General features: G+C 41.4%; 3 protein-coding genes across 3 annotated transcripts; all 3 read right to left on the bottom strand.

The window, feature by feature from the left end:
- Positions 1-50: 50 nt before the first annotated feature.
- On the bottom strand, positions 51-3284 carry LOC103970239 (cyanate hydratase). The gene is made up of 4 exons (XM_009383933.3): positions 2914-3284; positions 2157-2228; positions 1178-1286; positions 51-527 (listed from the first exon to the last, which is right to left on the bottom strand). Exons 1-4 carry the CDS (start codon positions 3270-3272, stop codon positions 492-494), a joined length of 576 nt encoding a protein of 191 aa, XP_009382208.3. The 5' UTR covers positions 3273-3284; the 3' UTR covers positions 51-491.
- A 1832-nt stretch (positions 3285-5116) lies between these two features.
- Positions 5117-7308, bottom strand: LOC135626182 (uncharacterized). Its single transcript, XM_065131303.1, has 3 exons — positions 6877-7308; positions 6629-6777; positions 5117-6491 (listed from the first exon to the last, which is right to left on the bottom strand). Exons 1-3 carry the CDS (start codon positions 6958-6960, stop codon positions 5558-5560), a joined length of 1167 nt encoding a protein of 388 aa, XP_064987375.1. The 5' UTR covers positions 6961-7308; the 3' UTR covers positions 5117-5557.
- A 168-nt stretch (positions 7309-7476) lies between these two features.
- Positions 7477-11795, bottom strand: LOC135626181 (protein NRT1/ PTR FAMILY 5.2-like). Its single transcript, XM_065131301.1, has 4 exons — positions 11582-11795; positions 10926-11143; positions 8468-9039; positions 7477-8394 (listed from the first exon to the last, which is right to left on the bottom strand). Exons 1-4 carry the CDS (start codon positions 11700-11702, stop codon positions 7536-7538), a joined length of 1770 nt encoding a protein of 589 aa, XP_064987373.1. The 5' UTR covers positions 11703-11795; the 3' UTR covers positions 7477-7535.
- Between the last annotated feature and the right edge of the window lie 446 nt (positions 11796-12241).

Raw genomic sequence — 12241 nt, 5'->3', positions numbered from 1 at the left:
GTCAAAGTAGAGCGTGTGTATGTAGAACCTCAAGTTGGAACAACTTGATGTGTACCATCAGTATCTATCATGAACTAGTTATGATAGATAATAAACATAAATTGCAGAGAGTACCAGGAGTCATATTACAGATGGAGCACCACATTAAAGAACCATGCCCATGACAAAACAGAGCATCTCATGAGCAAGAGGAAGTTGAGGAATGTCGACATCAAGCTGTTCTCAGTTCCGACGAAGCCGAATCAGGAATGACCGAGTACAATCTTACAGTAGAATAATACCAGCACAAATAGAATTTATTCTGAAGTCGATGTCTTTTAGAATTTGCATAACGAGACCATATCAAGCTGCCTTCTCAGTTTTAGTTCTACTCGGTCACCACCGATTACCGTGTTGCAATTGGGTGATCGCATTGCAAGCATTATTGTGAAAGAAAGTCGACTTCTTTTAAATTATGCATATACAGCACTTGAAAATATGCTACACACTTCTCAATGTTTCAACTTGGAAACCATGTGTTCAGATTTCTGTAAAACAAAAAAAAAAAGATATTAGTTATAATCAGCTAAGATATAAATGGATATGTCTATAAATTGGAGAGAACATTCTCTTTCTTTGACCTTGTCGGCTTTGATATGTATGTTTTATAGTCAAAGTCGACAACGTCAAAAAAAAGAGAATGTTCTCCACAATTTATAGACATATCCAGTAGAAACCACATAAATGCATTTATTTAGTTGCGCCACATTTATCTACATGCTTCTAGCTCGGAACTTAATATTTCCAAACATTTATCATAAGTATTTATATGCAGCAGCAGCATATAGGAACGGAGTAAATATATGCTTATAAGCCTTTTTATCATTAAATGGGTCAAATGATGAAAACTGATTAATAGGCATGTCGGTACCTGTTAAAAGACAAAACTAATGAGATAAATACTCGTATGGGAAAGTCAGATGTGAGACAATGCTCCGATGCTTCCCTTTGAAAAAAAAAACGGGGAAATATTATTCTGGACTACCCCCAAGCAGATGTTTACCAGAAACCTTTCTACCTTTGAATTATAAGGTAAAATGCAAACTCTAGTTTAATGATCCACATCTAACCTGGCTGATAAGCAAATGTATAGATAAAAGACACTGCAAACTTGGGGAGATGCATGAAAACATCTAACCTGCTCACTGAAAGGCAGATACTTGCCATCAAAAGTAACAACCACTCGGTCTTTTCCATCAACACCCTTGACTTTGTCAACTGAACAGTAGAAGTCTATAGCTGACATACTGAAATGTAAAAGAAATATGTTATGCAGAAAGAAAACATTACTACAAACACTTGAGGAGAAAGGAACACAAGGAAAAAAAAACAAAAATCTTTGGAGAATATGAAATGAAAAGAAAGGCATCAGAATCTTCATTAATCCAATCCAAACCTACTATCAAGTATCAACGTCTACGCAACTCAATTATAACCTGGAAATTTCAAGTCATTATGGTGTGGCATTGCATTAGTTTAATTCTGATAAAAAAGCTTCTTGTTTAGTTGCCTCATGAGGAGAAACTGCTATTTCCTCGTTAGTAAATCAGATACAGCCAAGTGGAAATCATAAATAGAGAGGAAATATATGAAACCATTTCCTCCTGAAAAATCATAAACCTGAAGTTGAAGTTCTCTAATAAATTCTAATATGACTTGTTGGGTTAAAATTTTGGAATACGGAGTATGCACTCTATTCATTTGAAGTAATGGTTAGAGTTAGCCCATCTAACTTACAAAATAATGTGTGGAGAAGACACAGCTCAGTGGAGGATAGGATATCCATCGTGCAGTTTTAAATTTTAAGTAGAAGTTTTTGGTAATTATGTGCACTATATAGATTAATTAAAGCCTTAAAGATTAATAGGGTTCATGGTTTAGGGTTTTTCCTGTTCCAACATCACACTCCAATCTTGTCACAGAGTTTTTACAGGGGAGAAATAAAAGGGATCAATGAAAAAGTTTCAAAACCTGTAAAAAAGCTATATATGAAATCATGAGTGCTATGGATGATTGTACCAGCATGAAATACAAACCTACATAACTCAGAAGATTTAGCCATAACACAAAAAGGAATTGATCGCATGATAGGAAAGAAAGAATTCACATCAACTTACATGCCATCACCGAATTCCTCATTGATGATCTCTTTGATACTTTCTCCAAAATGCATAACAGCTTCATTTAATCTAGGAAATCAGAAAATAAAGACAACTTAAACATGGGAAACCAGATCAACTTTGGGAGATGGAAGAAAACTCAAAAAGGATAAAAAAATAAATTGTAAAATTACAAAGATATCACAATTTTTTAGATTAAAAAAACCCTTCTTCAAAAGAATACAAAATAGCCTTTTAATTTAAACCCAAGATAAACCACTTGAAGCTAATCAAATATTTTTACGTGCAAAGTTGCAATTTGAAAGTCATCATTCTGTTCGATGAGCCACAGGTTATACGCACTTCAATAAACATGAAAGTTAACCATCACTTGTTCGATTGGATAGTATGATAAGGAAACAACAAATACTTGCTAGAAAATTGCAGGAAGAAGAATTGTCAGACGGTTTGGTAGCCTAAAAATCGAAGCTTTAAATCTTACATGGGACATGGAAAAAATAGAAAATCCATACTTCATGGTGAATAGTGATAAAGGGAATAAAAAGGATAAGAAAACTGATTAACGAACGAATTAATCACAAGAGAGAATATTTGTTTCATATCCAAAACCCACTTTTGCATCGAAAACTGGATCACGCGTTAATTCAATCCATAAACACTGTGGTCGACCATAAATAAATCAGCGAAGGCAAATACCGGTGTGAGAAGTATCAAGAAAAGGCAATAACTTGGAAGCAGAGGAAGGGAAACCGACCGGTAGACGGCGGGCTCGTGAACGAGGTCGGGGCGGAAGGAGCGAAAGGGCGGGGCCATCATCTCGGCGACGAGGTCGTCGGTGAGGGCGGGGATGGCGGCGCGGAGGGCGTCGGCGGTGCCGGGCTTGAGCTGGGCCTGGCGGCGGAGCAGCTGGGCGACGTAGACGTTGGTGAGCCCCGTCTCGGCCGCTATCTGCGAGTAGTTCTTTCCCGATTGCCTCTTCGCCGCCATCAGCCGCCCTACCACCGCCCCCTCCGCCGTGGTCCCGTTGCCGCTGCCGTTCTCCATCTCGAGAGTTCGCCGTGAAAGTATCTTGGGCTTCGGTCGGTAGGGCTTGCTTCTCTTTGTTCGCCGCATACAGCCCGGTCCGATACTTTATCTTTTGACTGAAGTGAACAAAAAATGGCACGTGAACAGCACGTGATCTATTGTATTTGTGGGTGTCGGTATCTTTTTCATTTCATTACCACCAAATTATACGTGGGAATTCTGTGCACGGAATTCATTACCACCAAATTATACGTGGGAATTCTGTGCACGGAATTCATTACCACCACATGTTCTTGGGCGGTGGAAGTCGAACAGTTCACAACAAAATTCTCCTCTAGTTCATATATATATACTTTTAATATATTCGAAAGAAAAATATATATTCAGCATAGGACTAATTACTTAGTCCTATTAGCATCACGATTTTTATATTTAAATAATTTATATTAAAATTTTATAATTTTAGAAATAAAATAAAAAATTTTATTTATCCTAATACCATCAGATATATTAATGAAAATACAAATACCATGTGTTAGATTAACATAAATATGATAAAAAAAATTTAATATTTTTTTATTTTTAATAACTTTATCGATAAAAGTATAATTTTAACATCTCAAATGGAAAAGATATTAAAATTATTTTTTTATCTAACACTTTCATATTGTTGGTGTCACGTTTTATGTTTTCTATCAACGCAGTTAATAACATTAAGACAAATAGTATTATTTGTTTGAACTATAAGGATCTTAATATAAATTTTTTGAAGTATAAAATTATAATACTAATAAAGTCCAAATATAGAGGGTAATATGTAATTAGCTCTTCAACATATTTTTTTTGTGAATAGTAATCCCACAAAACAATTAAGAATAGATAATGTAATATATTAATGGAAAAATATGGTAGAAGTGATATATATAGAGGGATTAACTTGTATATGCTTTGATTTCCATGATATAATTGTGGTAATGCAGACGGCTATACATTCAACTGATACTAGCATCGAGTATAATGGCACCTTCGAAGCTGCTTGGATGCAACACTCGTAAAGTTATTCTTCAGTACAAAAAGAAAAAACAACATCATTTCAGATGGCCTTAATAAAGTTATGAAGAAGAGGAAGGAAGATGATGTGCTATGTATGCTGTTGTTGCTTGCAATCTACTCGAAAGTATCTAATTGGCAGTGGGAGAAAAGATTGCAGCAAAGAGATGCAAGAGTCGGTACGATTTGCAGTAGCAAGATAGAAAAGACTTGGGAGGATACCAAACGAATGGAAACGAGGAGGTTTGCAAAGTGTCTCATCTGCAAGTCAGTCGACATCTTATCACTGCTGGAACTTAGATCGTGTACTAAGTTCGCCTTCCTATCCATGAGACTATTGTAGCTAATTTATCAGTGTAATTATTTGGTACAAATCCCTGTCAGAGCTTTTTAATTGAACTGTAAGAAGTAGATGAGCGTAACCTGACACATGAAATTAACTCATGTTGAAGCATAAGTAATGTGGATTAAGATTTTCCTATTCTTTGTTGGCAGAGGAAATAATAATAATTTTTTTCTAAGGCTGGAAATGGATCATTTACTTATCTGCTATTATGAGTTGATAGCACATGAAACAGCTATGCTGCAACATATGACATAGCAAAATAAATATTATGAACAGGCTACATATCTGTTCATGGAAGGAACTCTATGACAACATAAAACATAATCAAATAGTTTGTGGCAGCTAATAATCTCTTACAATTCTAAAAGTTTTTATGATGACCTGAACAAATCATCCAAAGAGAGGCTTCGTAGCATCATAGCTACTGGTTTTGATTTATTTGGAACACTGAAAATAATTTCAAACTTAATACTCAAGCAAATTATCTCTTCCGGTTCAAAGAGTTGTTTCCTTTGCTAATGACAGCTTCACCACCATTGGTGTGATAGAGAGAACTATTACAAAGCAGCAGCAGAATCAATCTAACCCAACCAGTGATTGATTCATGATATGAACTTGGATATATGCTATAGGACCCTAAAAGACATCTACAATATTATAACAATTAAGATCAATAGATTGTTTAGGCAAAGATGGAATACTAATTGTCGTGCTCAATCAAATACACATCATCTTGATCGATAAACGAGTCCCAAAAAAACACACAACAAAGAAAGAGAAAGATATGACAGGAATCAGAGCAGTGAAACTGGGAATTTGAAATCCTACTGGAAAGTATTCATGCAGCATCTCCTCCGTGCTGGGAATTTTGTAGAGCCCTCTCCAGGATCACTTGGAAAGGAGTGAAAGTGCCAGTTCAGCCAAACAAAGATACGAGTGCTCCTACACCTTCGATAAGATTCATGTGCTATGTCATTCAGTATATCTCTCCGTACTTGCTGATGGTATTTTGAATGCCTGTGTGCTCATCTCCGTGGTTCTTACAGTTCCGGTACACAGCCACAGTACCCAAGATTGGAATCTCCTCCGTGCTCCTGCTGGGGAACCTCCCAGGCGAAGATGCAACTGATGCTTGCTTAACGTCGCCCAAAACAGGCCGTCGTTCCTCTTGGCTAAACCATGAGAAGTTCGGCCAATCACGTGAATTGCTCAACTCAGGCCCTTCCACAGTCGAATTCTCCGACCAGGACAACCAGCTCGAGAGGCTGGCTTCCACTGAGACCTCCTGTTTGGTAGGCTTCTTGACTTTGACCATGGGCTCCATTTGGTTCTCCTTCTCTGCGCCAACGTTTTCTTTCGTGGAATTCTTCTTCGCTGGTGCCGCACGTACCTTGACTTCCTTCCACTGCGACACGTTTTCTACAGGGTTCAGTACTGAGTGCACATACTGTCTCCTATCGCGTGTGTTGCCTCTTGCCAAAAGGATCGGCCGCCTATCAGGGGAGGAGGAGGAGCTATTCGCTTCTTGAACACCTTGCGGCTCATCGTCGTTTGCCAAAGAAAAGAGGAAATCATATGACCCTTCCTCATCTCCATCCTCGTTATCCTCTTCCTCATCGATATCACTATCCTCGTCGTCCTCTTCATCTTCTTCGCTGACGCCTTCGTCATCATCGCTGCTTCCACAGTTCTGATACCTATGGTTAGAGGGGAAAGATCCAAACTTGGTAAAAGATTTATCTTGCCCTTTATGTGGCTTCCTCTCCTCGTCTATAACTTCGGTCGCTTCGTCATCTTCCGATGGACACTTAGGACCTTCATCGCCTAATACATACTCATGCGTTTGGACGTTCAAATCGAACGTAACCTTCTTCCTGGTTCGCCTGAAGCTCCCCTGCGCAAGATTCTCCCTGCAAACAAAATCAAAGCTTAAAAGAAATCCAAGATGTCCAAGAAGGGATCGAGTCGACATATCGACAAACATATGAAAAGCGACTAAGGGAAAGAACTCAATATCACAGCTAGCAACACAGCTATTTGAACTAACTGGATTAAATCGTGGCACTTCAGCTGCAGAAGAGTGTCAGTTACTGTATCCACCGGAAGATTCGGCGGCGAAACCTTCGGCATGAGGGGCATCGGCGTGATCTGCTTCCGGGAAACATTCGAACGCGAAAGTCTGTACCTTTCGTGCACCTAACAAGTGAATGCACAAAATCCAGTTAACAGCATATATCAACCGTACGCTCAAAACCAAATCCAATTAATCGGAGAACCGAACCGAATCGGGAGTACCCTCTCAAGCGGAAGCGACTTCTTAGGCGATCGACGCCGCTTTCGATCCTTGACATCTCCGAAGCAGGCAAGAAAGCAACCCATGCTTGAGAGGAGAACAAGAGTGCTGTGTCTTTTCTCGATTTCCCAGTTATGAGATGCTTGCTGTGGGGAGAGCCAATCTAATGTCCCGAGAACTTCCTCATCACGAACACAGAACAAGAGATGGCTTTAGGTGGTCGGGATGATGTGTATCGGGAGATGTGCTCCTTTTGAGGGTGTCGAGGAAGTAGACCGTTGGAGGAGGAATGCGTTCGAACCTCGTGAGACCAAGCGTCGCGTGCACGCTCCTACACCCAGCCTAGGCATCGGGATGTGCGCACGTGGGTCCCGTGCATGTCTTCATCATCGCCGACGTTGACAAGGTCAACTCATCTTGAATTTTTCTGAAATTGAAATTATTATCATTTCCATCCATTATCCTATAAGTGGATCAAATGAGCGTTGATTTCCGTTATGGAAATCATTAAAAGAACTCGATACGTGGAGACGAGTGATATTTTCGTTGACTTGCATGAAGAAATAATCATCAACAGCATTGCATTGATAACACGACAAGGCTGATGTAATTATTTAATATTCATGAAATCTATGCCCTTTTTCATGTGTGACTAATCCTTTTAGAGAGTTTCACTAATTATTGTGCCCACCTGATGGGAATCCTCACTCTGTTCCAGCGCCTCCGCTCTGTAAACAAAGAACCGGCTCACAACACAGAAGGCGACGAAGTTGAGGCAGTCGAGGATGGCAAAGAATGCATAGTAGTAGTCCAGGTGGGAGGCATTCAGGTTGTTGAGAATCCACCCGGTGTGGCCATGCTCCTTCGTTACGCGCGCGACCGTCGAGAGAAGGAAGCTACTGAGGAAGTTGCCGATTCCCAAGCTGACCATCGCGAACGATGTGCCCAAGCTCTTCATCCCCTCCGGCGCCTGGTCGTAGAAGAACTCTAACTTGGCCACCTCCAGGAAGGCGTCTGCGATCCCCATCAGCACAAACTGCGGCAGCAATATGAAGATGGTCAACGGAACCACCCCTCCGCTCTGCACCAAACCGTGCTCCCTCGCCACAGCGAGCCTGTGCCGTTCCGTCATCGAACATATCGTCATGATGACGATGTGGATCGACATTCCCACCCCCATCCTCTGCAGGAGAGAGATCCCCCTGGGGTTGTTGGTCCAACGCCTCATGAATGGCACCAGGTACCGGTCGTAGACGACGACGCTGATGAGCATGGAGATGGTAACGAAGGCCGCGAGGCTCGCCGGCGGGATCTGAAAGTGCGGCCCCATGTGTCGATCGAGAGTCCTCCCCTGCTTCACGAAGAGGGTGTTGATTTGAGCATACATCGTGCTGGGGATGAAGGTAGTGATCAGGACCGGAATCATTCGCAGCATTTGCTTCGTCTCCTCCACTTGAGTCACCGTGCATAGCATCCACGGACTCGTCGGGCCAGTCTTCACTGCTGCTTTGTTGAGGATCCTGCGTGCATGTGGAACGGATACTACTGAAGATTGACCATATGCATGCAAACGATCAAAATCTTCAAGCAAACCTTAAAGTTGGCGTGGAATCGATGCGATATATCCCGTCTGCAGCATATGCGTTCATATCCAGTTCATGGAGCTCCTTGGGATCGCTGGGCACGCGAACGGTTAACTTCCTCGCGGCAGCAACAATAACCCTGGCCATCTTAGTGAAGGGGCTGCCCGAGGGCAGCTTGTGGCGGTAGAACGGCGTGCCGACCGCGAAGACGGCGATGGAGATGGCGAGCCCGAGGGTCGGCAGGGCGTAGCCAAGGGCCCATCCGACGTTGTCTTGGATGTACACCAGCACGGTGTTGGCGAAGAGGGTGCCAAAGAAGATGCTGAACATCCACCAGTTGAAGAAGGAGAGCTTGTGGGCGCGTTCCTTTGGGTCGAACTCGTCGAACTGGTCGGCGCCGATGGTGGAGATGTTGGGCTTCGTTCCGCCGGTCCCCACGGCCAAGATGTACAGCGCGCAGAAGAACACGCCCAGCTGCAGCGTCGAGGCTTTCTGGTCGCAGTTGGGGTCGCTGGTGTTGGCTCCGCAGGGGGGCGGTTTAAGCGAGTGCAGTGAGACTGACAAGGTTAGCAGACACATTCCCTGTGCGAGTGGAGAGAAGGAATGTCAGCTGCTTACACATTCATTGTGATTGTGCAGGAGATTGATAACAGCTGCAATCTTTTCTCACAAAACATCTCGGAAGCTTTTTTTTCTTCTTTTTTTGTAAATTTAGATGGATGAATGAATGGATCTATGCTTTGACTTTGTTCTAAATATAAGCTATATAAAGTCCCAAAAAAAATGGCAGAACCTAAATTTCACATCAAAATTAGTCATGATTAAGATTTTTAATTACAATTTATGAGCTTTATAGGATAAGACCAGATAGCTTTAAAGCGAATTTGGCCACGCCCAACTCCCAACACATCGTAGCTTCCTTATCGTCCAATCTTTCCCATATATAATTTCATGATGTGACGTTTAGGTACTCCAGGAATCCAAGTCAAAGTTTATAGGCCGCATTTTCTTGATCAATAATTATTGCAATGGGCAACAATGACAAAATTGTAAGCATGACACATCTTCTTCCAGAGAATTAAGACTATGTCAAAGCGTAATGAAAAATATGCAGGTTGACCAACCTCATGACCTGTATTATACTCTGCACCAATCAGATCCTGGGGAAGATTGGAATCTTCTTCACCAAGACGTAAGGCCTACAGGGTGATGGTTTAATGTATCACTTGAGAACAATACTTGGGAGTCAATATTAGTTCATCATCAATGGCCATTGACTAATCGACCACCTCAAGAGCCAAAACCGCCGTGCTTTAAAGAATAGTATTCATGTCGTCAGCTTTTCAAACTCCCAGCAAATTAATATAGGTCAAGATGTTTGGAGGGGTAGACAAACTGCTCTCATCAAACTGGGTTATATTGCTTTGACAGTAGTCATCTAAAGTCTCTTTGGTTGCGTTATAAGATGTCCTTAGAACATCGAACATCACTAAAAAACATTACACAATCATAGCAAAAAACTCAAGATAAGAACATATTAGGGTTACAGAAACTCAGGATGTAGTCTAATGTATTCATTTACTAGACTAATTGTTCAATAAGGTCTTGACATCTTCAAATCATCTCACTTCAAATGTCAAAACACATGCCGTGAAGTGCAGACTGCAACCCTAATAGTGAACGACAGCATACCTGCTATTACACGTTTGACTATAGTGCCAAACAAGACAATACGGATTTCAGTCGAGGAAACAAAGTTTTCAAGGCCAAATGACATATGGTATCATCGCGGAATCATATCGTACAAATTATTTGGACAAAGTATATTTTGCCGGCAAAGATGCAAGATTGGAATGTCGAATAGCCATCGACATGGCATCTAGAAATGGCCAGTGGGCGGGGAAAACAAGAGAATCAGTGAGGACAATGAGCATAGTTATCTCAGAAGATTCAACTGTCTGCATATTGGGTTACAGTAGTGGTCCCTGGGAAGTCAGTATCTTTCAGGAGGACGAAGAAACGTGATATTTTGAATCATTTATAACCTCGCATCCTTAATCTTAAGTTAGAGTTCATCTTCATCCAAAACGAGAATCTAGCAACTACACCTGAAGCCAAGAATACAAGAGTTTGACTGAGGTGGCAGATGTCATATACACTGCAGACATGACATAGACCCTTATATTGTTAGGTACACGAATCATAAATTAGGGCCTTGTAGTGGTCAGGATTCAATGAGGATATTTATCTAGTTATCATTTTCTGCTACATGATTAATCTTCTAACTTCGTATCTACAAAGAAAATGATCCGTTGACTTGGAAGTCAGGCCTTGCAGTATTATGCATGTTACTGCTACTGCCGTTTTTGCTGTTGTGATGGGTAGATATTTCTTTGCGAGTTTTACCTAATTATATGTCAATGGCCTTCAAAGCGAGCAAAGAGATAAGATGGTCTTGGAAGCTTTACCGAAAGGTAGATGATAGATGCTATGATGAAGGTCCAGTAGCGGCCGAGGTGCGCGTCGGCGATGTAGGCGCCGACGATGGGCGTTAACCACACCGCGCCGACCCAGTTGGTGACGTTATTAGCAGAGGCGACGGTACCTTGATGGAGCTTGTCGGTCAGATACAGCACCAAGTTTGAGGAGATGCCATAGTACGCCATCCTCTCGAACGCTTCATACACTGCAAGTTGGTCAAAGAACGTGATAAAAATTGAAATCAGGTAGCTGGTGGTGATCGAAAAACCATGGTAGGAAGTGATCTACAGATAACATAGGAAGCTCGATGTGAGTTTTCCGGTAATTACTGGTGTGTGATACCAAATTCGACGATATCAACTGAAGCCCTTTCGTTCATAGTGAACGATTTACTGATTAATTGTGCTTTCTAAAGGAAAGTTTCAAAGACTATGATCGCAGGGGTGTCCATATGCATCAGTTAGTCATCATGTATCTTTGACACCTTCAGATGAGATTTACTGCCGGAGTTTAGTAGTTTGAAGGGTTCTCAAGACATCAAAGCCTTGAGCTCCATGGTTATAGCATCCAAACATGAGCCACAACACTCACAAGAAGAGACAAAACCTTAAGAGATGGAGTGTGAGACAGGGGAGGGCATTACCGACGACAAAAGAGCAGGCAGTCCATCCTCCTCGCTTGGATCGGAGAACGGGGTTGCCCTTGAGATCGACGGTGCCGTCCTTGGTGTACTCCCCTCGCCCAGACTCGGAGTTCTCCGCCATGGCTCGCCAAGAGATGAGGAGCAGCTCGGAGTTTTATAGACTCACCGATCGCCGGTAACCAAGGGAAATAATGGCGGAGACTATGGAGTCTCCTGTGGGCATGCATCGTGACGCTCACACGTGAGATGTCCTGTGGGAATCTTAAAATAAACATTCTCCATTTAGCGAAGACCAGATTGGAGTGTCATTGAGTTCGTTGCATTATGGTCGAGAGGGCTCGTCGTGCTTAGTTACCTTTAATATCTCGAATTTTATACTTTAATAATTTTATATTAATATTATTATAATTATGAAAATAAAATATTTTGATCCATTTATCTTAACATCGCTAGTTTTATCAATAAAAATATAAAAAAAAATTAAAAAGATTAATTTTTCAGTTTATGGTAATGAACGATGTCGATGGTGATAGATAACAATGTCGCTAGGGGGTCGCGAGTAGCTATCATGGATAATGAGAGCATCGGCGAGAGATGAGAACCACTCGATAACTATATCAAAGTAATTCTTATCTCTCGTCATTATTTTTCACATTCACA

The sequence above is a fragment of the Musa acuminata genome, chromosome BXJ2-11 (assembly GCF_036884655.1).
Source record: "Musa acuminata AAA Group cultivar baxijiao chromosome BXJ2-11, Cavendish_Baxijiao_AAA, whole genome shotgun sequence".
NCBI classification, from domain to species: Eukaryota; Viridiplantae; Streptophyta; class Magnoliopsida; order Zingiberales; family Musaceae; genus Musa; species Musa acuminata.
This window is presented reverse-complemented; position numbering and strand designations above follow the sequence as displayed.

Bases quoted from the DNA above. Each gene is read 5' to 3' on its own strand.
- LOC135626182 (XM_065131303.1), bottom strand. From the start codon at position 6,960: ATGGGTTGCTTTCTTGCCTGCTTCGGAGATGTCAAGGATCGAAAGCGG. The intron at 6,778-6,876 runs GTACTCCCGATT...TTCACTTGTTAG, and splicing joins AGTCGCTTCCGCTTGAGAGG to GTGCACGAAAGGTACAGACT. The intron at 6,492-6,628 runs GTTAGTTCAAAT...TTTTGTTTGCAG, and splicing joins AAGTGCCACGATTTAATCCA to GGAGAATCTTGCGCAGGGGA.
- LOC103970239 (XM_009383933.3), bottom strand. From the start codon at position 3,272: ATGCGGCGAACAAAGAGAAGCAAGCCCTACCGACCGAAGCCCAAGATA. The intron at 2,229-2,913 runs GTCGGTTTCCCT...CTGATTTCCTAG, and splicing joins CACGAGCCCGCCGTCTACCG to ATTAAATGAAGCTGTTATGC. The intron at 1,287-2,156 runs GTAAGTTGATGT...TTTACATTTCAG, and splicing joins GAGGAATTCGGTGATGGCAT to TATGTCAGCTATAGACTTCT.
- LOC135626181 (XM_065131301.1), bottom strand. From the start codon at position 11,702: ATGGCGGAGAACTCCGAGTCTGGGCGAGGGGAGTACACCAAGGACGGC. The intron at 9,040-10,925 runs GTAAAGCTTCCA...CCACTCGCACAG, and splicing joins CATCTATCATCTACCTTTCG to GGAATGTGTCTGCTAACCTT. The intron at 8,395-8,467 runs GTTTGCTTGAAG...ACATGCACGCAG, and splicing joins GATTCCACGCCAACTTTAAG to GATCCTCAACAAAGCAGCAG.